Source organism: Ipomoea nil, unplaced genomic scaffold (genome assembly GCF_001879475.1).
Source record: "Ipomoea nil cultivar Tokyo-kokei standard unplaced genomic scaffold, Asagao_1.1 scaffold2036, whole genome shotgun sequence".
Classification (NCBI taxonomy): Eukaryota; Viridiplantae; Streptophyta; class Magnoliopsida; order Solanales; family Convolvulaceae; genus Ipomoea; species Ipomoea nil.
The window spans coordinates 1,590,215-1,613,900 of record NW_017618464.1 but is presented as its reverse complement, the minus strand read 5'-3'; the positions used below and the strand labels follow the sequence as shown (position 1 = coordinate 1,613,900).

Below are 23,686 nucleotides of genomic sequence, written 5' to 3'. Positions count from 1 at the left end.
TCTAACTACCCTTATTCCTCTAACACCCCCTCTAAAGCTGGAGCATAGATGTCAATCATACCCAGCTTGTTACAAATATACTCAATCTTAGCTCTACTAAGGCCTTTTGTAAGAACATCCGCCAGCTGATCACCAGTTTGAACATGAACAGTAGAAAGTAGCCCTTGTTGAACCTTGTCCCGTACAAAGTGACAATCTACCTCAATATGTTTAGTGCGCTCATGAAACGCAGGATTACTCGAAATGTGTATAGCGACTTTGTTGTTATACCATAAAGGAACCGGCTTACTCACCTCTACACCAATCTCCCCAAGAATATTACACAACCACGTCACCTCACATGCCACATGAGCCATTGCTCTATACTCAGACTCTGCACTAGAGCGAGCCACAACACCCTGCTTCTTACTTTTCCACGACACTAGGTTGCCACCAAGGAACACAAAATACCCCATTGTCGACCTCCTATCACTCAGTGACCCAGTCCAATCAGCGTCAAAGAAGGCCTCAACACTCATATGCCCATGATTGGCATACAAAATTCCTTTCCTAGGAGCACTCTTTAAATACTTCACAACTCGAACTGCAGCTTCCCAATGGATTTTTTCTAGATTCGCCATGAACTGACTCACCACACTCACTGGTAGGGCTGTGCAAACCCGACCCAACCCGACCAACCCGTCCGATCCGAATCCGAAACCACCTCATCCGACCCGCCCGTGGTCCGACTAGCCATATCCGAACCGAAGGCATAAACGACGTCGAATAAAGGAGGTCGGATAGGGTTTGGTTTTTTCCCATCCGACCCGTCCGACAATCCGATCTAACCTAGGGTTAGGTTTTATGTGTATGCTAGACGACGTCGTATGAGGTGAGTATATATGCATGTTGAAGCCCTTGTGAAGCCAGATGCGCAGCCCTACTCTTCTGATTCTTCTCTGAGACTCTCTCACTCTCAGATCTCTTCTCTCGTTCTCTGCTCTCTACTCCTCTCAATCTCACCCTCTCATTCCTTTGAGTCTCTCACAGTCTCACCTCTCTCTAGTCTGTAGTCTGTACTCTCTGAGACTGAGAGTCTGACTGTATGAGACTCTGACTCTCTGTGGACTGTGGAGTCTTCGACTGTCCGATTGTCCGGTGGGCGGTGGTCTACTGGTGGAAGCCCTTCTCGAGTTGGTGGTGGAACGTGGACTGGTGATTAGAGGCCCTTGTTCTCCGGGGAATATTAAGGGGAAACCAAGTAAATCAGAAACCCTAGTTTTTGTTTTTGTGATCTGTTGATTCTTTCCTCTCTGTATGTTCATATGCTCGTATATTTGTGTTATATTATGCTATGTTGTGTTCTATTCTCTGATCTATTATGGTGGAAGCAGAAACCCTAGTTTTTGTTTTTGTGATATGTTGATTCTTTTCTCTCTGTATGTTCATATATGCTCGTATATTATTGTTAGATTATGCTATGTTGTGTTCTATTCTCTGATCTATTATGGTGGAAGCAGAAACCCTAGTTTTTGTTTTTGTGATCTGTTGATTCGTTTCTCTCTGTATGTTCATATGCTCGTATATTATTGTTAGATTATGCTATGTTGTGTTGTATTCTCTGATCTATAAAGGTGGAAGCAGAAACCCTAGTTTTGTACCTGTGATTTGTGTGGACTGTGATATTGTAATCTGTTGAGAAGTTCCAGATTGCATCTCACTTGTCTCTAATTTTGTACTTGTGATTTGTGTGGACTGTGATATTGTAATCTGTTGAGAAGTTCCAGATTGCATCTCACTTGTCTCTAATTTTGTACTTGTGATTTGTGTGGACTGTGATATTGTAATCTGTTGAGAAGTTCCAGATTGCATCTCACTTGTCTCTAATTTTGTACTTGTGATTTGTGTGGACTGTGATATTGTAATCTGTTGATACTTGAGAAGTTACAGATTGCATTTATTGGTGGAAGCCATTAAATGTTAAAATAAAAGTTAAAGGCTTGAATGTGAAATTATCAAGTTTCAAACTTGAAATTTCCATTTATTGGTGGAAGCCATTAACTGAAATCCAGATAATGATGAATTGGATACAATTCCTGAATTTGGATTTCTTTCATTATTTGAGTATGTTTATGGATGTATTACCCTTAATTGAATATTTGAATGTAAATATGTAAATATGTAAATATGAAAATGTGAAATCTTGATACATGATGACACAAAAAGTGTCTGAATCCAGATTTCTTTGTATGTTTATGTGAATGTGAATATGTGATTGTTGGCTTGTTGCCTTTGCTGAGTAATTGATGCCCATCATTTTAGATGGAAAGCATCAATGTTCCTGACTCTGGACCTCAACCCTCAACTCAAGAGGGACATGGAGGACAAGCCCAAGGCACTGAGAATCCTGCTCAGCAGCCTCAGGTTGCTCCTGCTGTTCCTGCAAAAAAGAGGAGGGTGGTTGAGTCTAGATCTCCAGTCTGGGATCACTTTGAAAAGATCAAAAACTCTGAAAATATAGTGGTTCAAGGCAAGTGCATTTACTGCCTGAAAGTGTTTTTCTGTGAGTCTAAGAAACATGGCACATCATCTTTGAAAAATCATATGATGGCATGCCTTAAAAATCCTGTCTCAAAGGATATGAGACAGTCCCTTCTTACATTCAATACTGTTTCAACTTCTGCAACAGAGGCTCCTGTGGGGGTTTTGGGGACTTGGGTCTTTAATCAAGAAGCCATTAGAAGGGCATTATGTGAGATGATCATAATAGATGAACTCCCTTTTAGGTTTGTTGAGGGTCAGGGGTTCAAGAAGTTTATTCTTGTAGCTTGTCCTAGGTTTCAGATTCCTTCTAGGTGGACTATTTCTAGGGATATCTACCAAATCTTCCTAGATGAGAGGTTGAGTCTTAAGAAGTTGTTTAGGGTGGGCACCCAAAGGGTCAGTTTAACCACTGATACTTGGACTTCTGTCCAAAGGATTAATTATATGTGCATTACTGCACATTTTATTGATGACCAGTGGAGGCTTCAGAAAAAAATCATTTCCTTTGTCCCTGTTTCTTCTCATAGGGGGGAGTATATTGCCAAAGCCTTAGAGAGTTGTCTGTTGGAGTGGGGGATTAAAAATGTGTTCACTGTGACAGTGGACAATGCTTCTTCTAATGATACAGCTATGAGATTTTTTAAAAGCAAGTTGTTGTCTTGGGGGGGGGGGGGGGGGGGGGGGGGTTCTTCTGTTAGGGTGCAGTATATGCACATGAGGTGTATAGCCCATATTTTAAACTTAGTTGTTCAAGATGGCTTGAGGTTTGCAGATGAGTCAGTTAAAAGGGTGAGGGATGCAGTGAGATGGGTTAGGAACTCACGTGCTAGGTTGAATAAGTTCAGAGAACTTGCTGAACTCATTGGGGTGGAAGCCAAATCAGCTTTGCAGCTTGATGTCCCTACAAGGTGGAACAACACCTACCTTATGCTCAACACTGCAATTCAATATCAAAGTGTCTTTGACTCATATCATCAAAATGATCCTTCTTTTTCTGCTGACTTGGGTTCTGCACCTTCTTTCCTTGATTGGGAGACTGTTGAAAGCTTAATGAAGCTTTTGAAAACTTTTTATGAAATGACTGTGAGAATATCTGGTTCTCTTTATGTCACTTCTAACACATTCTTCTCTGAGATCTCTGATCTCAGTTGCATGCTGGAAGATATGACTAAAGCTGAGAGAACTGAAAAGGTAAAAAACTTGTGCAATTTATTTGTGTAATTCTGTATATCTTGTAAGTTGTTTACTTGTTTGTGTTTTTAAATGCTTATGCTTTCTGAGTTTCTGCATTTATTAGGCAATGGGGACAAAAATGAAAGAGAAGTTTGATAAGTACTGGGGAGATCCAGAAAAAATGAACCATATCATTTTCTTTGCCAATATTCTGGACCCTAGAGATAAAGAGGAGTACATGCCTCACCAGTTTGTCCAGTTGTATGGAGAGGCCAAAGGCAAAGAATGTTTTGCCAAGGTCCAAAATTCAATGGTTGCATTGTACAATGACTATGCAGCTACATACTCTGACAGTTCATCCTCTAACCAACCTGTCCAGTCTCAGCCTACTACTTGTACAGTTGGTAGGCCTGTCTCAAGGATGAAGAGTGAACTTAAAAAAAAGAGATTGGAGAGTGGTGGTGGAAGCAGTAAGCAGACAGAGCTACAAATATACTTGAGTGAAAATCTGGTTGAGGATGATGAATCTGTGAGTTTTGATGTTCTAAAGTGGTGGAAGAATCATAGTGAGAGATTTCCTATTCTCTCCAAAATGGCTAGGGATGTACTTGCAGTTCCTATTTCCACAGTTGCATCTGAGAGTGCATTTAGTACAAGTGGGAGGGTGCTTGATGCATTTAGGAGTTCCTTGACTCCTAAAATTGTGGAAGCTTTACTGTGTACCCAAGATTGGTTGAGGTTACATAATCAGCCAATCACACTTGAGGAAAATTTAGATGAGGTTGAAAGATTGGAGAAAGGTAAATATATAATTCTTAAATCATTTCTTTTTTACTTTTGTAACTTGTAAGTCTAGAACTAACTACTTATACTTAACTGTTTTGCAGAGTTACCCACTGGAGCTGGAACTACTCTACCATCAATGCTGCCATCCATTCCTGTAATGTTTTCAGTAATTATTATTTGTTTAACTAATTATTTATCTTTATATGTTATGGTGTTGTACTGTTGTTTGCTGATGGCCTTCACAAGATGAAACTCTAAGAGTCTTAACAGTCTAAGTGGTTTGGCAACTTTCTATAATTATATTATAGAAATGTTGCCCCACTTAGAGTTGAGCAGTATTCACTATTCAGTACTGATGTCCCATACTCCCATTACATCCATTCTGGATCTCTGGTATTACTCTCATCCTCTTAATTGATCTCTGTTCAGTTTTAATGCATTATTATTTATTCTTACTTCTTTTTTTGGCAATGATGATGCTTCCACCACTATCTGAACAAATGGTATAGTGTTGCTATGTTGCTCATGTGCTATAATAACACATTTGAGCAATTTGCCACTATCCTTGCTTGAAATGGAAAATTGCAATCTGAGCCTATAAGGCTATTAGCCTAATGCCCCTACAGCATAATATTGTTACTTAGTTAGCTGTTTAGTACATAGGTTGTCTAATAATCTAATATTGTGTTAAGTTTTCATATTAACAGGAAGAAGTGTAGAAATGGTGATTGTCTGATTGATGATTTGATGAAAAGACCTAGACTGGATTACTGGAATGATTGTTGTCTTGCTGAAGTTTAACTGTTTAAGTGATTAACTTCAAATTTTTGATGTTTTGGAAGTTAAACACTTAAACTTATATTCATTTTGTATTGGTTTACTTTTTACAATTTTGTTTGTAAAACTTAAATTATTTAGCTCTGCAAACTGTCCATTAAAAAGTTGTTGCATGTTTTAGTTTGTTAACTTATTAGTTATTACTTATTTTGTTAATAGAAACTTGGTAGATTAGATATTATCATATTAAATTAATCATATTATGTTTTTTCAGTTTTTAATTTTCAATTATCAATGAACTTTTCCAAATCCGAATGTGGTCCGACATCCGATCCGAATAATCCGAAATCCGACATAGCATATCCAATAGGGTTTTAGTTTCAAAAAAGTCGGATAGGACTTCAAAATTTCAATCCGCAATCCGATCGGATGAACGGAAAAACCATCCGATCTGATCCGATCCGTCCGTTGCACAGGGCTACTCACTGGAAAGGCAATATCTGGACGAGTGATAGTAAGGTAATTTAATTTCCCCACCAGTCTCCTATACCGCTCTGGATCTTCAAGAGGCTCCCCCTCACCGGCTACAAGCTTAACACTCTGGTCCATAGGAGTCTCGCAAGGCTTCGACCCTAAGAGCCCAGATTCTTCAAGTAGATCCAGCACGTATTTCCGTTAGGAAAGAAATATACATTTCTTAGAACGAACAACCTCTATCCCAAGGGAGTACTTCAATACTCCCAGATCTTTTGTATGGAATTTCTTTTTAAGAAAAGACTTGAGCGCATCAATTCCCGTTGCATCACCACTTGTGATCACTATATCATCCACATAGACAATTAACAAAACGCTGCCACGGTTAGAATGCTTATAAAAAATAGTGTGATCATAGGCACTACGTTGCATGGCAAATTCAATAACAACAGTACTGAACCTCCTAAACCACGTTCTGGGAGACTGTTTTAACCCGTACAAGGACTTCTTCAACTTACAAACCTTCTCGTTCTCCCCCTGAGCAACAAACCCAGGTGGTTGCTCCATATACACTTCCTCTGCCAAATCACCATGTAGAAATGCATTTTTGACATCTAACTGATACAACAGCCAATCATTAACAGCAGCTAGAGAAATAAAAACCCGCACAGACGTTAACTTCGCAACCGGAGAAAAAGTCTCCATGTAATCAACTCCATAAGTCTGTGCATACCCTTTAGCCACCAACTGCGCTTTAAGCCGAGCAACCGACCCATCTGGGTTTGTCTTGACAACGTAAACCCACTTACATCCAATTGGAGACTTCCCAATGGGGAGATGGACAAGATCCCAAGTCTGATTCTCTTCAAGGGCTGCCATTTCCTCTTCCATAGCAGATTTCCACCCATCATGAGACATAGCCTGACACAATGTTTTAGGGACAAGCATAGAATCCAGTTTAGATATAAAGGTACGGTAAGACTCTGATAAATGGCCATAGAAAACATAGGAAGAAAGTGGATGAGAACAACTACGTTTACCTTTTCGCACGGCAATTGGAAGATCAGTTGACGGGGGTTGTGGTAGGGGAGGAGCATTTACCTGTGCAACAGTTGGCGCAACTACATCCTGGGGCCATCTTGAATATACTTGCACGGAAGGTACAACTCTAGAAGCAGATTCCACTGTGGGTACAGGAATAGTGATAGTATAAGTAAGGAAATCCTCTTCTATCACCGGCGACCTACCCCCAAGAATGCTATCAGAGAACACCGTCTCTTCAAAAAAAGTGACATCAGCCGAAACCAGATACCTCCCCAAATTCGGGGAGTAACACCTATACCCTTTTTGAGTTCGAGAATACCCCAGGAAGATACACTTAAGGGATTTATGATCAAGCTTCCCTTTTAGTGGACAGACATCCTGTACAAAACACGTACAACCAAAAATCTTGGGAGGCAAGGAAAACAAAGGTTTGGAGGGATATACAACTGAGTACGGGTTTTGACCACGGAGTACAGACGAAGGCATCCTATTGATAAAGAAACAAGCAGTGTGAACAGCATCCGCCTAAAACACTTTAGGCACTTTCATTTGGAATAAAAGGGCACGGGCGATTTCTAACAAATGGTGGTTTTTTCTTTCTGCAGCACCATTCTGTTGGGGGGTGTAAACACAAGAAGTTTGATGTATGATGCTATTTTGACTCATAAAGCTCGAAAAGGATTTAAGAAGATATTCTTGAGCATTATCACGTCTCAAACATTGTATAGTCTTATTAAATTGAGTTTTTACTTCAGAACAAAAACTTTGGAAAATATCAAACAATTCACCCCTATACTTCATGAGATACAACCAAGTACACCTAGAGAAGTCATCAACAAAGGTTACAAAATATCGAAAGCCACTTTTGGACGTAACCCGACACGGTCCCCAAACATCAAAATGAACTAATTCAAACAAAGAATCTACTCTATTATTCACCCGAGAAACATAAGGAATACGATGGTGTTTTGCAAACTCACATGACTCACATTGCAAAACATTCAAAGGCTCTAAACAAGGACACATCTTCTTTAACGCTTGTAAAGACGGGTGACCAAACCGACAATGCAATTGAAAGGGGGAAACACTGCTCACCAAACCAGTAGAAACGTTCCCGAGCGACGTAAAGCGCTCTAAGACATACAGACCGCCAACCTCCTTCCCCTTACCAATAATCCTCCTCATCAAAAGATCCTGGAACAGACAATAGCCAAGAAAAACATAACAGAACAATTTAGGTCACGAACTATTTGACTGACAGAGAGTAAATTGAACAGAAACTTTGGTAGGTATAACACAGAATTAAGGGGTAACGAGGGAGTTGCAGTAGCACTACCTTTACCCAAAACAGTGGTTATAGACCCATCTGCTAGGGTAACGGTATGACCAGAATTGACGGGCAAATACGTAGAAAAAATATTGTAATTACCTGTCATATGCTCAGAAGCCTCTGAGTCAATGACCCACTGTCAAGACGCAGAAGAAACACAAGCAACTGAATTACCTATTTGGACAAACGTTGCGGAGGAAGGCACTTGACTGGATGGAAACTGAGTGGAAGAAGAAAGTTTCATCTGGCTGAATCTAGCAAACTCCTCATCTGTCATCACTACTGTGTGACCTTCTGACGTAGAAGCCGTATTACCAGCCATTTGTTGTCTTGGCAGCTTAGGACACTGATTTCGAAAGTGTCCAAGATCCCCACAATTAAAACAAACTCGTGGGCCTCCACGACCTCTCCAAGGACCCCCGCGTCCTCTAGAGTGGTTATTACCCCCTCCTCGAGAACCATAACTTTCACCGGTATTCCTCCCTTGGGTTACCAGGGCATTTGGATCCATATTACCGTGTGACACAAAGACATTTCTTTCCTGGAGCTCGTTTGAATCATTATTTCCTGATGCATTCTGTAGCATGGAAAATACTTGATCCAAAGATTCCAAGTCTTTATTTCCTAGCAGTTGAGATCTAAGGACATCATATACGTTATCCAGGCCAGCAATCCAACTAAAAACAAGTAATTTGTCATGTTGTTTTTTTTTTCATTTCATCCACATCATTTGTTATTGGCATCGCAGCACACAAAGCAACATATACACTCTTAAAGTCATAATAGTAATCTCTAAGCTCACGCCCCTTCTGACTAGATCGACATGCTTCATAAGACAATTGGTATAACTTTCTCAAATTACTAGTTCCACTAAACCATTTGTTCATTAAATCCCATACTTCTTTAACAGTCTGACAGTGTTGCATAGATAAAATAATTCTCCTATCAATGCAATTAATTACAAGTGACATTAAGGCTTTATCAGTAGTTTTCCCGTCCCCAGCTGTAGCATCTGTAGGACACTCTTTTTCCAGATGATCACCCTTTCCCATACCATCTAAATTTACTTTAACCAAAAACCTCCACTCAGGAAAATTAAACTCATCTGGAGCCAAAATTATGTCGATTAATTTGGATGGCGTGGAAATCACTGTGATATTCCTTTCTTGTGCCATTTTTAGTCTTCACCCAACAAATTCAAAATAATAAACAGCACAATTTTCTTCACACAGTACATAAAATACACACTGTCCGTACCTCTTTCAATAGACGAGCCAACCAGATCGGAAACCTTCAACACATCCCACCTCCCTGGAACCAGCACGACGAGGCGAGACTGACGCACCAAGAATCGATCGGCGACGTCGCCGGAAACTGCCTCACGTGCCGGCGCGTGGCGTCGGAGCAGTCCTGCGGCGGCGACGCGTGACACCTTCGACGGCGGCCGGACTTCTTGCAGCGGCGTCGTCCGTCATTCCCAGACCTAGCCCAGACACTCACTCTCACTTTCCACGCTCTGATACCATGTTAAGTGTTGAACTATGAAATTGTATATATATCTCTCTATAAAACTGTACAAGATAGAACCTATTTATACATAGGCTAAAGACTACTAGGCCACATAATTCAAAACAAAAATGAAAGACCGAGAGCAACTCTCTCTAATTACCCTTATTCCTCTAACAGTACCCAATTATCACCCCAAATACAAATATTTTTCCATATGTAAAAATAGTAATTTACATGTAAAGTAACAATTTTACATTTCAAATTAATAATTTACAAATGGTCAAGTGGTATGAAATGACTCTCCCAAGTGAGAGATCATAGGTTCAAGCCTTAATGGAGGTGAGAAAGTATATATGAGGCCCGTTTGGTTCACGAAAGGCCTAGAACTAGAATGATATGACATTCCTTTAACTTAAACATTATAATCTACTTTTCGCCCGTCTTCTCTGTCTTTGCAAATCCTTCCACCATCTGCATCAAATTGAAGCTTCAAACAAAGGTATTCTTCTCAATTTTATTTTCTACAAATTAATTAATTATATATATATATATATATATATATATATATATATATATATATATATATATATATATATATATATATATATATATATATACACACACACTGCTGCGGTGGCGGCTCGGTGCCACCGCATCAGTAATATATATTACATATATACTACTGCGGCACCCTCCACGTCGCAGCGGTGTATATGTAATATATATATTACTGTTGCGGCTCGGCACAGCGCCGCGCCGCAACAGTAGATTTATAACCCCAACAGTTTATATATATTTTGTACAAGGGTATTTATGTCTTTTATCAATATATTCAATTTCTATTTCTTAACTAACCAAACGTTGGAATACAATAATTCCTAAACTCTATTCCTTCAGCGAACCAAACAATAGAATACAATTCCTATTCTATTCCTTACATATTCCATTACCTATGGAATAACATTCCTATTCCCCTCCAAATTGATTCCGTGAACCAAACGGGCCATTAGTGTACATATTCAAGGTGATATTACATATGAATATGATATATAGAATTAGGTTATGGTGCGGTTAGGGTGCCCAGGTGCGGTTTTGTCGTTTAATCTGGGCCATTCATCTTGCTTAAATTAACGTCCAGGATTACCAAAAATTTTTTTAAAAAATGCGGTGGCAATTTTGTAATTTTTGCATCTAGGTCAAAATTAAGGTGAGCGGATCTGTGATTAATGTGCTTGAGTTTTGTATATAAGATGTGTGAGTTTTGTGCGTAAGGTGCGTGAGGTTTGTGCTTAATGTGCGTGGGGTTGTGCTTAACGTGGGTAATTGTTAAAACTTAAAGTCTGTGAGTTAATACTTAAAGTGCGTGGGTTTTGTGCTTAATGTGCGTGAGTTTTGTACTTAATGTGCGTGAGTTTGTGCTTAATGTTAGTAGTTGTTGAAACTTAAAGTCTGTGAGTTAATATTTAAAGTGTGTGGGTTCTGTGCTTAATGTGCGTGAGGTTGTGCTTAATGTGTGTGGGTTTTGTACTTAATGTGCGTGAGTTTGTGCTTAAGATCTAACACTTAAGGTGCACCATTTTTAGCTTATGCTTCTTTCTTCCAGACACACGTTTTTTTGTTTTTTTTTTTTAATTTTCATTGATTTGAGCCGTTGATCTAAATTTGATCAACGGCTTAGATCTAACCGCACAACCGCACGGGAAGCTATACTCGCACCTGAACCCTTCTATATATATATATATATATATATATATATATATATATATATAGTGTTGCAAAAATCTCGCCTAGTCGGCCGATTAGCTATTGTTCACTTCTTCTTTAAATGAACTATTTCACTCAAAACACATCATTTTGAACGAAATAACTATAAATTGTTCAAACTCTAGATGTTTTTAAGGTTAATATTTAATATTTTAGTATTAACTATTAAAGTATTAAATAGTTTTCCTTCAAAAAAGGTATTAAATAGTTTATAATTATCAAGTCTTAAAAAAATAAAAAAATTTAAACAATTTTTTTAATAAAAATAAAATAACAAGTACACAGGTGCCTAGGCGCTAGGCTCGCCCCGAACACGCGAGGAGCGCTTAACGATTTTTTCAACCATGATATATAGTGTACAATTGTACATATTTTTGGATATTCGGACGAATCGAGTAATCTCATTACTCACCATATAAGTGTGACACCCCGTAAGTATTTTTCGTTAGCAATACTAAATTGCTTTTTATTTTGAACATTATCATATACTATTAACATATATTATAAAACAATGTGTTAATAGATATCACATGATATAGTTATGAACATATACTGCATTGTAACAGAGTTAGTAATACTAAAAAAAAAAAAAGATATCACATGAGATTCAAAAAATCTGATATTTAAATAATTTAAACTATATACAATAAATTAGAAAATCAAACTATATACAATAAATAAAGGATTCTTTATTTTCTCATGAGAAAATATAAATGATGTTCCAAAATTTCAACATGAAATCTCAATATTAGAAAAAGTATGAATACTCATGCTCCTTTGCAACCATTTAATGAAATTAGATATTGTTTAAGAAATTAAAGTTTCTTATATACAAAAATATTTTAATTGATTATTTTGTGATATTTAAATGATCTACAAAATAACATTTTTAAGATATAGGCGTATTTTATAATTATTTGAACATTACATAAGATATAAATAATTAAATATATACAAAAAATTTAAAATATTAAATTACACAATGTTATTAAAAACTATTAATGTCATTAAATTTTATATATAAAAATTTGATGAATTTTATTCATTCATTTATATATATAGTTTTGTAATTTAATAATTATGTTGATTTGATAAGAATAATAAATCCATAAAAAAATATATAAACACAAAATCATAATAACATTACAAAGATAAAATCACAAATTATAAAATCTAAACATCAATATACATTTATATATTTTTATATATATTTAAAATTTTAATTAACCATTTAATTATTTGGTTAACTCATAGTTTCAAACTGAATTAATTGTTAATTGAAATTTTAAAAATCATTTAACAATTAATCAAACCAAGGTTTTTCGCTTACAGAATAATTAATCGAAATACTTCAAGCATAAAAGCATTTGATATGACATGATGATGGAGAAAGAGATGATATAAATGATATTTCATGTATCTGACATCCTTTAATGGAATGTGTTAATTATTATTGTTGATAATAGTGTAATTTTGTTATAAAAATATCAAAATAAGTATTTACTACTCCGGTTCCGGTATATGTTTTTGGAGTTGAGTAGAATAAACACATTAATTCGGAATTAGAGCGCCATAATAATACCTTTCATCAATCAAGTGGTATAAAAGCAATACAGGATCAAGCACATCGACGTTTTGCGTTTCCAGTGTGGAGACTGGAGAGTTTTCGTTGTTGATCGGACAAGTGGTGAAGCGCCGCTCGGTCACTGTTCCAATCAGCGGAGCTTGATCTGGGCTCGTCCCCGAGCGGCCCGGTCAATGAAGTGCAGATCCATTGCATGTATATGGTCAGGCTCACCACCGGCCCACAAAGTCACCGCCGTCGCCGTACTCAACCGCCCTCCCACTCTCTACACCGGCGGCTCCGATGGCTCCATCATCTGGTGGAACCTCTACTCTTCCACTCAATCTACTCAGGTAATTTCACGCCATCACATATGTATATCGATATATACCTACATGCCCGGTTAATGTTTGCTATGTGCTCTTCTTCATTTCAATTGAATATTGCACTGGTTAATTGTAAATTCGTTTTGATGATCAGGAAATTAAGCCAATTTCTATGCTGTGTGGTCATGCTGCTCCGATAGTTGATTTAGGGATTTGTTGTCCCACTGCAGTTTCTGGTGATGGGACAGTAGATGAACCTAATAATAATGTGGTATCGAATTCTAACTCATCTAACTGTGGCGCATTAATAAGTGCATGCACTGATGGTATCTTGTGCGTTTGGAGCAGAGCTAGTGGACACTGCAGACGCAGAAGGAAATTGCCTCCTTGGGCGGGAACCCCATCCATAGTCCGTACATTCCCCGAAAATCTTAGATATGTGTGCATTGCTTGTTGTTCAGTTGATTCTGTTCATCTACATGAACATCAGTCAGTTGATGGTGTGGCTGAAGGTTTGGTGGGTAGAGAATCTCAGCATCCTAAATCCACAAAGTGCGCCATTGTGATTGTTGATTCATATACTCTTAGCATTCTCCAGACTATTTTCCATGGACCTTTATCCATGGGACCTTTAAAGTCAATGGGTATTGTTTCATCTGTTGGAGATATATTCACACAGTCAGTTATGATGGTTGACTTTTTTGGCAAAGTACAATGTATACCGATTTTGAAGGACTGTGTTTCAGGCATGGAAAATGTGACAGGAACACAAAGTAATTCCTCCAATTTAGGGAATATAGATTGGGAAGATGGGATGAGAGATAGAGGGCTTCTGGTGTCATTCATAAATTGTGGTCAGGTCTTAGGTTTTTTGTATAAAACATGCTGCATATTTCGGTTATTAGAGGATGGCAGTAGAGTAGGGGAAATTTCTTTCTTAGATGATCCACTTTGTCTTCAAGGCAGTTACATTGTAGGGGGCATGTTTCTTAGAGATGATAATGCTGAGATGGGACTTGATTCTGGGATTTCATATAATTTATTTGCTTTTTGGAATAATAGAGGTTCAACAGTTATATACAGGGTATTGTATTCAAGCAATGTCTTCAAGTATGAACCCTTATCTACCATCTCTGCCGGTTCTCTCTCCTCTGATGTCAGATTATCTTTATCCTTTGCTCAATTAAACAACTTTCTTATCCGGGTTGAATCAATTTGCTGTCACAAGGAGGAACCATTGCTTTGGATGCCACATGTAACAATTTGGTCATTGCCTGAGCAGTTTGGTAATAATGGGAGGCTATTTCAGGAGTGTGACATGATTGGTGAAGGAAACTATTTTGATGATTGGGTCTTAAACCTTACTTCTTCCAAACCTGAGGTTGTAAGGCAGGATGTCGGCATGAAAACGAAAGCCACTGAGCCTAAAGTTTCAACCAGTCATAAATATGATTCTTACAACAGAGAAGAGTTAGTATCTTCATCAATGGTTATTTCTGAAGACTACTATATACCTTTGGCTATTGTTTATGGCTTCTATAATGGTGATATAAAAGTCATGCGTTTTGATATGTTCTTTGAAGAATTGGATTTTCACAGTCTAAGCCCCCGTCACAATACACACACAACTGAACAGTATCTTGCAGGTCATGAGGGGGCTGTACTATGTCTGGCTGCACATCGTCTGAGAAGATCTGCAGAAGGGACATCCAGTTATATTTTGTTGTCAGGAAGCTTGGACTGTACTGTTCGTGTGTGGGATCTTGACTCTAGCAATCCCCTAATAGTGATGCACCAGCATGTAGCTCCGGTTCGCCAAATTATTCTCCCCCCACCTCAAACTCACCATCCTTGGAATAATTGCTTTCTTTCTGTTGGGGAAGACTCATGTGTTGCCCTTGTTTCACTTGACACCATGCGGGTGGAGCGAATGTTCCCAGGCCACCCATTTTATCCTGCGAAAGTTGTGTGGGATAGTACAAGAGGCTACCTAGCATGTCTCTGTACAAATCAGATAGGAACATATGATCGAGTTGATGTTCTGTACATTTGGGATGTGAAAACTGGGGCTCGTGAGAGAGTCCTTCGTGGAGCTGCTGCTCATTCAATGTTTGATCATTTCTGTGTAGGAATCAACAAAAATCTTCCTTCCGGTAGTATGATTTATGGGAATACTTCTGCTTCCTCAATGATTTTTCCTGTTATTGAGGGAACAAAGCATTCACAATCTCATTTACAAACTTTGTCAAAGGCAACTTCTTCATCAAAAATCTCTTCTGCCCCTACAAGCACAAATCATAGTATTACATCATATACCAACGGTGGAAATGCTGCAGGGTCTATTTCTTCTGTTTTTTCATCCTTCCTATGCAAAAACCAGCCAGTTAAAAGTTTCTGTCCATTTCCTGGAATTGCTGCTCTATCTTTTGATCTTACGGCTCTCATGTCTCTTTGTCTGATGCCTGAGCCTTGCAGAAGCGAGAGTGGTAGCCCTGGTAATAACCAATCAAAAGACGTCCCTGATAAAAAGAAATCAAAAGACATAAAGATTGAGAATCACACACATAGTACTGATAATAAACAGAGCATTCATAGAAAGGACTTGCCTAGTCAGCAGCATGTTATTGAAGATAATAATGTTGAAGGGACTACAACAGATGCTGCTCAGTATCATGAGTGGATGTTCTCCCTTGAGAGGTGTCTACTTCAATTCAGTTTGGCAATTTTGCACATGTGGAATGTGGATTATGATCTTGATAAACTGCTGGTGACTGAAATGAAGCTAAAGAGACCAACAAATTTCCTTGTAGCTTCTGGACTACTAGGGGATAGAGGGTCTTTGACACTGACATTTCCAGATGCTACAGCAACTCTTGAGGTAGTTTAATGATTATATCTGAGTCAATCTACCACTTCTCCGTACCTCTTTAGCCTAAGACATTAAAGTTGACATTACAGCTCTGGAAATCATCCTCTGAATATTGTGCAATGAGATCACTAACTATGGTCTCCCTTGCCCAGCACATCATTAGCTTGTCACATACCTATTCAGCAGCCAGCAGGTACTGTATTTTGTGTACTACATAATTATATTTGCTTCTTGCTCTGTATATTGATTTCCACGTCCTCGTTGCTGGATGCTACTTTACATTATTTGTGCACATTCTCTGAATAATTGGCAACAAAGTATCACTTCTGAGTTCTGAGGCTTGACCTAGAAGCTCAGGGGCATTTAGTGGATTTCTTATTCCTTCCATTTTTGGAACATATGAATATATGATGGCATCTGGCACTTATTGATGGCTCTTTTGTAATGTCTTGTAGTGCACTTTCAGCATTTTACATGCGCAACTTAACAGAAAAGATCCCAGACATTAAGCCTCCTTTTCTGCAGGTAACATGCTATGTGAAAAGTTTTTGACCTTCTGAATTCATATATCTGGTTGATGGTTGGATTTGATACAATTAGTTGTTGTTGTCCATTTATCTTGTTGCCAAGGTTGAAAAACGAAATCATCTTTTGATTTTTGCCATGTTTAATATATATTTGTAAATTCTTAAGTCAACCTATTTGATAGTTATTTATTTATATTTTTTTGAAGCTTTTGGTAAGCTTTTGGCAAGATGAGATTGAACATGTAAAAATGGCTGCACGCTCTTTGTTCCATTGTGCTGCTTCACGAGCCATACCTCCTCCACTCTGCTCGGATAAAACAACACATTGTGAAGCTTTTATGGATTATTCAAATGGACTATTAGAAAGGGAAAACTATAATTCAGTCACAACAGATAAACCAGGAGACTGCTCAAGGACTGAGAAACATGACTGGATAGAAACAGATTCTGAGGATAAAGAATCTGAAATATTATCATGGCTAGAGTCAGTTGAAATGCAAGATTGGATTTCTTGTGTTGGAGGCACAAGCCAAGATGCAATGACATCTCATATTATTGTTGCTGCTGCATTGGCTGTTTGGTATCCTAGCCTCGTGAAACCAAAACTTGCCATGTTAGTTGTTCACCCATTGATGAAGTTGGTAATGGCCATGAATGAAAAATATAGTTCCACTGCTGCAGAGATTCTAGCAGAAGGTATGGAGAGGACATGGAAGGCATGCATTGGTTCTGAAATACCTCGACTGATTGGGGACATATTCTTTCAAATTGAGTGTGTCAGCGGTGCATCTGCTAATGCATCCATGAAAAAGTCATCCCTATCTGTCAAAATTCATGAAACTTTGGTTGGCATTCTTCTTCCAAGTTTAGCAATGGCTGACATTCTAGGTTTTCTGAATGTAATAGAAAGCCAAGTCTGGTCAACTGCATCTGATTCACCTGTGCATGTGGTATCCGTCATGACTCTTATCAGGGTTGCACGTGGGTCTCCAAGGAATTTAGTTCAGTACCTTGACAAGGTCTGTAACAATGTGTCTTTTAGATTGAGAAATATTTTGAGACTTGAGAAGTTGAGATAATTACTGTTTTGGAGAACATAATACATGAACTTTATACTTTACTGTTCTAGGATTCACTGTTTATGTGAGAAGCACATTTTTTTAAAAAAAAATAAAAAGTTATGATCATGGTTTAGACTAAACATGTGAGTGATAGCCACGGGTCAACAAAAGTGTCTCATGATACATGATTATCATTGATTTCCTTATTTTTGATCCTTGATTTATTTTCCTCCTGGATATATTTATGTTATAGTGGGATGGATATTTTATGCTAATGAAAGACTAATAAGGTGTTTTCTGTCTTCCTACATTTTTGGCACAAACTCTGATTCTAACCATCCTGGCAAAAGAAAAACCATCTATTCTTCGTATCTGGTTATTTTTACTTTCTGAGCTTTCTACATCTTCTAAATGTGGTTCTATGTTTCTTCTTTCTAAGGCCACCCATTTTTTCTGTATTGTTTTATCGCTTCTTTTTACCTTTTTTAATTTATGTAATAAAGACTGAATGTTATGTAATTATCAAGTATTAGTTTTGTTAAACACTTCTTCTAAGCATTGGACCACTTCTAGGTATTAGTATGTCTAACATTTAGACAGGTTTGCAGGTGGTTACATTCATTTTACAGACAATGGACCCTGGTAACTCAGTCATGCGTAGGAATTGCATGAAAAGCTCGATGGCCGCATTGAAGGAAATTGTTCGTTTGTTTCCTATGGTAGCCCTAAATGAATCCTTGACAAGATTGGCCATGGGAGATGCAATTGGTGAGATCAACAATACAAGCATCCATGTCTATGACATGCAAAGGTAATAAGTGACAACATTTGACTTAGAGAAAATAACACTCGGGCATTGGATAACTTCATTAACTTGTTTGCTGAACCTAATATCTTATGTGTTACTGCATTACTTTGGCAGAATAACAAATCATTTGCACTTCTTTGTATGCATGCTATTTTTATGGACCTTATTTCATATACTGTATTTCAATTTTCCAAGTTTTGTTAGAATGCATTATGCATCTATAATTTAAAAGCTTATTTTGTGAAATCTTCCATGCTGGCCTACATAAAGTGAGTTTTTATTTTCATCCATTTACACTTTTACAGTAAAGATATCTTTGCGTTCTCTTTTCCAATTTATTTTCAGCATTACAAAAATAAAGATTTTGGATGCAAGTGGACCTCCAGGGCTTCCAAGTTTGCTTGGAGGAGCTTCAGAAATGGCTGTTAATACTGCTATATCTGCCCTTAGCTTTTCACCGGATGGAGAGGTATTCTGATATTACACTTCATGAGCTGAGTTTCTATTGTGGTTCTTTGCTATAGCCACCCTTGCTCTTTTGTGGGTTCTCATTTTATGTATTCTTTCATTGCCTTCACATGCTGAGGTGCCATCAACAGAGAGCTTGTAGAGTTTCTACACTCTTCTCAATAACTTTCTTGCTTGACTTTATTTCCTTCCCTTTTGCATTCTTCTTTTGATGTGTGTATCTCTAGTTTAGCAACTCCTGGGTTGTGTGATCATCAATTTTTTTTCGTTGTATGTTCTTTAAATTGTTTGCAAATCATTACATCTTCATCCCCCAACCTGCATTCTGTGGTAGCCTTGTCCACTGAGTCTTACTTTAAAAGGGAAGATTGCCTGTAATGATTATACATTTTGAGTTACAAGTTCAATTGTTTTAACTGTGTCTGATGGGTGCTTTCCCTTTGAGGAAGGATTAGTCCAATGGGTGGATGTTCAGTTTTGAGGATGTAAATTTCCTTGCAGGGGCTACTTGCTTTCTCTGAGAATGGACTGATGATTAGATGGTGGTCGCTAGGATCTGTATGGTGGGAGAAACTCAGCCGGAGTCTTGTTCCTGTTCAGTGCACCAAACTGATTTTTGTCCCTCCATGGGAGGGGTTCTCACCTAATTCTAGTAGGATCAGTATAATGGCACCTGCACTTTCTAAAGATGGACAGAGTGCATCAAAGGTACTCGCCTATTGCTTTGACAGAATGATATTTCCTTTAAGAAATGCAGATTTATGTTGACTTATTCTCATAATTCAATACATTAGAAGTATAGGCCATTGGAAATGCTATTATCTGTTGAAACAAAGTCAAGTGCTTCATAGTGAAAGGTATATACAAAGAATGCCCAACTCACGGCCATCTTATTATTTTTATTTTTTACAGGAGAGCTCCAAGGCTTCAACTGAAATGGACAGATTAAAACTTTTGCTTCATAATCTTGACCTGTCTTATAGACTAGAATGGGTTGGTGAAAGAAATGTAAAGCTCACACAACATGGCCGTGAGTTGGGCGTTTTCCAGCTTCAAGTTTAACTTATCCTTGGAACACTGGTGGTATTGTTAAGAATAATTCTGCATTGGAGATGTTGCCATATAAGCTGCCTGATAGTTTTAGCGTTTTGTTGTAAAGTGGCTTACCGTCACTTCCACGATTTCCAGCAGCAAAATACCCACGGATCTGCTTTAAAATGGAGCAAAACAGGTCAGAGTACGATCAATATACATAATCTCACATCTCATACTACTCGAGGTCTCGAGCACATCTCTTATTCAAGTTTTTTTTTTTTTTTTTTTTTTTTTTTTTCTGCATTCTATTATTCTTTTGCTCAAACTAGGTAGTGTGAGGTACATGGTATTTATTATAGTTTGTACTAGCAAGGTTATTTTAGGTACATATTTTATACACCTTTATGCTTTGTATAAATGATATAAGTTGGAAATTGTGTAGAGTTTTGGCTTAACTAGTATAGTTGGATATTTGTGTTATTCTGAAACTAATGTAAATATAAGTTTTTGGTGGTCAAGTGCTGCCATCGTGGTTACCAGCTTGCCACTTGGTATACTATGAATTGCGGTTTATTATGCTGTATGAATTTTAATGAACATTATCAGAACTAATGATGAAACTACTTCTCTAATGCACTGGACATCATAGAATAACCAACATTCATTTCAAAGGTAATATGGACAATGTAGGCATGATGCTGCATACAAATTTTGCGCAATTACCATAATTGATATTACTCCGTACTATTTTTTGAATTTTTAAAATTATACAATGTAAAGAATCACGATTATTTAAAAATAATAATAATTAGATATCTCTTTATATATGAGCTCACATAGAGGCATAAAGCTTCCATTAAGTTAAATTGCTAATCATCTCTCCTTAAATTACTTTTTCTTATTGTTCTTCAAAAATTTGACCTTTCCTGATTGTTAAATTTCTCTCCTCTTGCCTTTAGTGTGCCTGTGTCTACACAACTTGCCCCGTATGACATTTGGTATCAATTAATCAACAATTATTTTTTCAACGTTTTAACTTGTACGATATATTATTAAATAAATTACTACTCCGTACTACACATCAAATTAATTGTAAAACATAGAAATTTATAATTTTGAGTATGATGTCACAAATTAAATTCTTTTATTTAATAACAAATAATAATAATAATAAAACATAGAAGAAGAATAATAACAAATTCTAATCTTTCCTTCAAAATCCATATCTTCATACACATTGGAAGCATCAAATTAAATTAATAATATGCCTATCTCTTGCTCCCCCACCAAAAAAAAAAAAGTGAAGTTCCTCTCAACGACTCGTTAGGTGGGATGACTGGTGTGTGACAATATACCCATATTTAAAGTAACTGTGTGTTATGAGTTTATTACAACTTCATCATTCATGTGACACTTACTATTTAGTATTCACAAAACTGAATGGATATATATTTTTCCCCAACAGCTAGCTAGCCTGTGTAATCCATGCACTATGCTATGCTAGCTAGAAAACATTGAGGGATAGTTACATTGTGAAGAATAAGAAAAGTATGAAATTAGCCCATCCAGATCCTCTAACCCTGCAAAGAAATCTTCATTATCCATCGCCACCTGCGACACACCGCTCTGATCACTCATTTCAACGACCTGCATCTTCTCCCCCAACTCTTCATCATCATCATCCTCGTCTTTGATCTCGCTGCCCGCCCTCCAATTGTTGGCGGTCGGGGACGACAGAGCTGATGACGCCGCCACCAATTCCGGAACATGATGAGCAGTTGAATCCTCGGCAGCTGCTTTCACGGCCGGTGGGAACTTGTTTCTGATAGTCCCGGCCAGGGAGTTCCGCCGCGTCGGCTGGCTGTGGCTGTGCTCCGCCGTGTAGGTTACTATGAACATCCCCGCCGCGCTGTTGCTTTGCTCTACTTGCTTCCTCGCCAAACACCCCTTCGAGCTACTGCACCTATAATAGCTCCTGCGATTCGGGCATATTCAATTTTTAGTCAGTTAGTCATGTTCAACATATGACCATTAATGTGCAACTAACTACCAACTTAGGCTTTTAGTTGAAATGGAACACATGCTTTAATTTGTATCAGAGCCAGATCCAAAGTTCACGGTTCAGGTATTGCTTGAAACCCATTGTACACCAGGGGGCCTATTGAGCATATAATGTGCAACCCAACTACCAGTTTAGGCTTTTACTTGAGATAAGCACATGCTTCAATTAGTCATACCGGAAAATCTTACACTAATGTCAATGGATCGGATCACAAGATCTTGAAAGTTGGAGGAAAATTAAAGACTAAACATATATATATATATATATATATACCTCGGATAGGGAGAGCCTTTAATGGGTTTCTGGCCATATTTTCGCCATGCCCACTTATCCTCACACAGTTCTTCAGCTGGAACTTGAACCACCACTCTTTTATGCTCATTTTTCCTGTTAAAAAATGACCAATAAACTCTAAACTCAGATATTTCAACCTATATACACATTCTCTTCATTGTAATTGATCATCAGAAACTAAACCAACCTTCTTTTGAACTTGGGCACATAATTATTAGGAGCCTCCAAAACAGGCGAAGATTTATCTAAACCACTCTTCTTAACATCACCGTCTTGCTGCTGCTGCATCTGATGAACAGCGGCTTCTTGTTTCACTTCTCCGGTGAAGGAAATGGACGCTGCAGGCTGGATAAACGGCTTGTAAAGCTCCTCCAACAAGGCATCGTCGGGAACCATGGCGGTCCTGACAAAATCATCGAAGTTCAGAACATTTTCTTGGGAGAAATCGAACAGGTAGTCGTGGCAAGATTGGAGAGTGAACTCGGAGGAGGCCATTAATGGAGGTTGTTGAACTATGGCTTGCAGGCCCCAGTTGTCTTCAAACCCAATACACTCGCCCATCAAAACCCGGTTCTTGAACTGATGAAGCTAAGCTTGGAGATCGAAATGGAAAGTTATGATGATGAATGGCGCTGACTTTTTGATTTGATTACTATGGGGGATTACGATATTTAAAGAGAGAGAAAAGGTAAGGAAGATGGCAGCTTTGTGTTGGGTGTTCATACTTCATTGGATTGGTTTGACTTTGTGAAGTTGTCAAAGGGGGTACCCAATCGCGAACATCACACGCTTTCTACAGTCTCAGCTAGCTAGCTGGATGTTCTAGGGTTTTGATAATTATCAACATAATTTTAGTCAAAATAAATGTCTAATAACGAATACTTCCTATTTTCATAATCTAAAAAATTTATTAACTCAATTACTTTATATAGTTGATAAGCGAATTGCTAATACAACTGCAAGATCTAGACTAGTATTTCTTTCGAGTAAGAATCAAACTCTACAAGTATATACGATGAGACTCAAAGTAAATCCGAATACAATTTGTGACAATTAATGAGTGAATTCCTAATGCAATTTCAAGGTTAGATCAAGCTTTTCCCGATACAAATAAATAATATGTAGTAGTTATCAATGCATATACTAGTAACATACTCCGTATTTTCCAGCTAGTCTTTTTAGAATCTTATGGTATTAGTTTTTATATAAAAATTTAAATGTATACAGTAATTAGCCCAAAATTACGGCAATATGTATATATTTTCAAGGATAGCATGTGTCGACTGTCGTAT

General features: G+C 37.8%; 2 protein-coding genes across 3 annotated transcripts; one reads left to right on the top strand and one right to left on the bottom strand.

The window, feature by feature from the left end:
- Positions 1-12,990: 12,990 nt before the first annotated feature.
- Positions 12,991-20,592, top strand: LOC109147986 (WD repeat-containing protein 7). The gene is made up of 9 exons (XM_019295677.1): positions 12,991-13,297; positions 13,425-16,148; positions 16,229-16,332; positions 16,595-16,664; positions 16,873-17,685; positions 18,336-18,538; positions 18,881-19,004; positions 19,505-19,711; positions 19,916-20,592. The coding sequence occupies exons 1-9, from the start codon at positions 13,139-13,141 to the stop codon at positions 20,063-20,065; spliced, it is 4,554 nt and encodes a 1,517-aa protein (XP_019151222.1). The 5' UTR covers positions 12,991-13,138; the 3' UTR covers positions 20,066-20,592.
- A 785-nt stretch (positions 20,593-21,377) lies between these two features.
- LOC109147988 (WRKY transcription factor 22-like) lies at positions 21,378-23,055 on the bottom strand. 2 transcript variants are annotated; one of them, XM_019295680.1, is made up of 4 exons: positions 22,582-23,055; positions 22,374-22,487; positions 21,538-22,013; positions 21,378-21,502 (listed from the first exon to the last, which is right to left on the bottom strand). In XM_019295680.1, exons 1-3 carry the CDS (start codon positions 22,953-22,955, stop codon positions 21,539-21,541), a joined length of 963 nt encoding a protein of 320 aa, XP_019151225.1. In that variant the 5' UTR covers positions 22,956-23,055; the 3' UTR covers positions 21,378-21,502; position 21,538. The 2 variants fall into 2 exon arrangements, with proteins under 2 accessions (XP_019151225.1, XP_019151226.1); XM_019295681.1 differs by having other exon boundaries at positions 21,378-21,511; positions 21,547-22,013.
- Between the last annotated feature and the right edge of the window lie 631 nt (positions 23,056-23,686).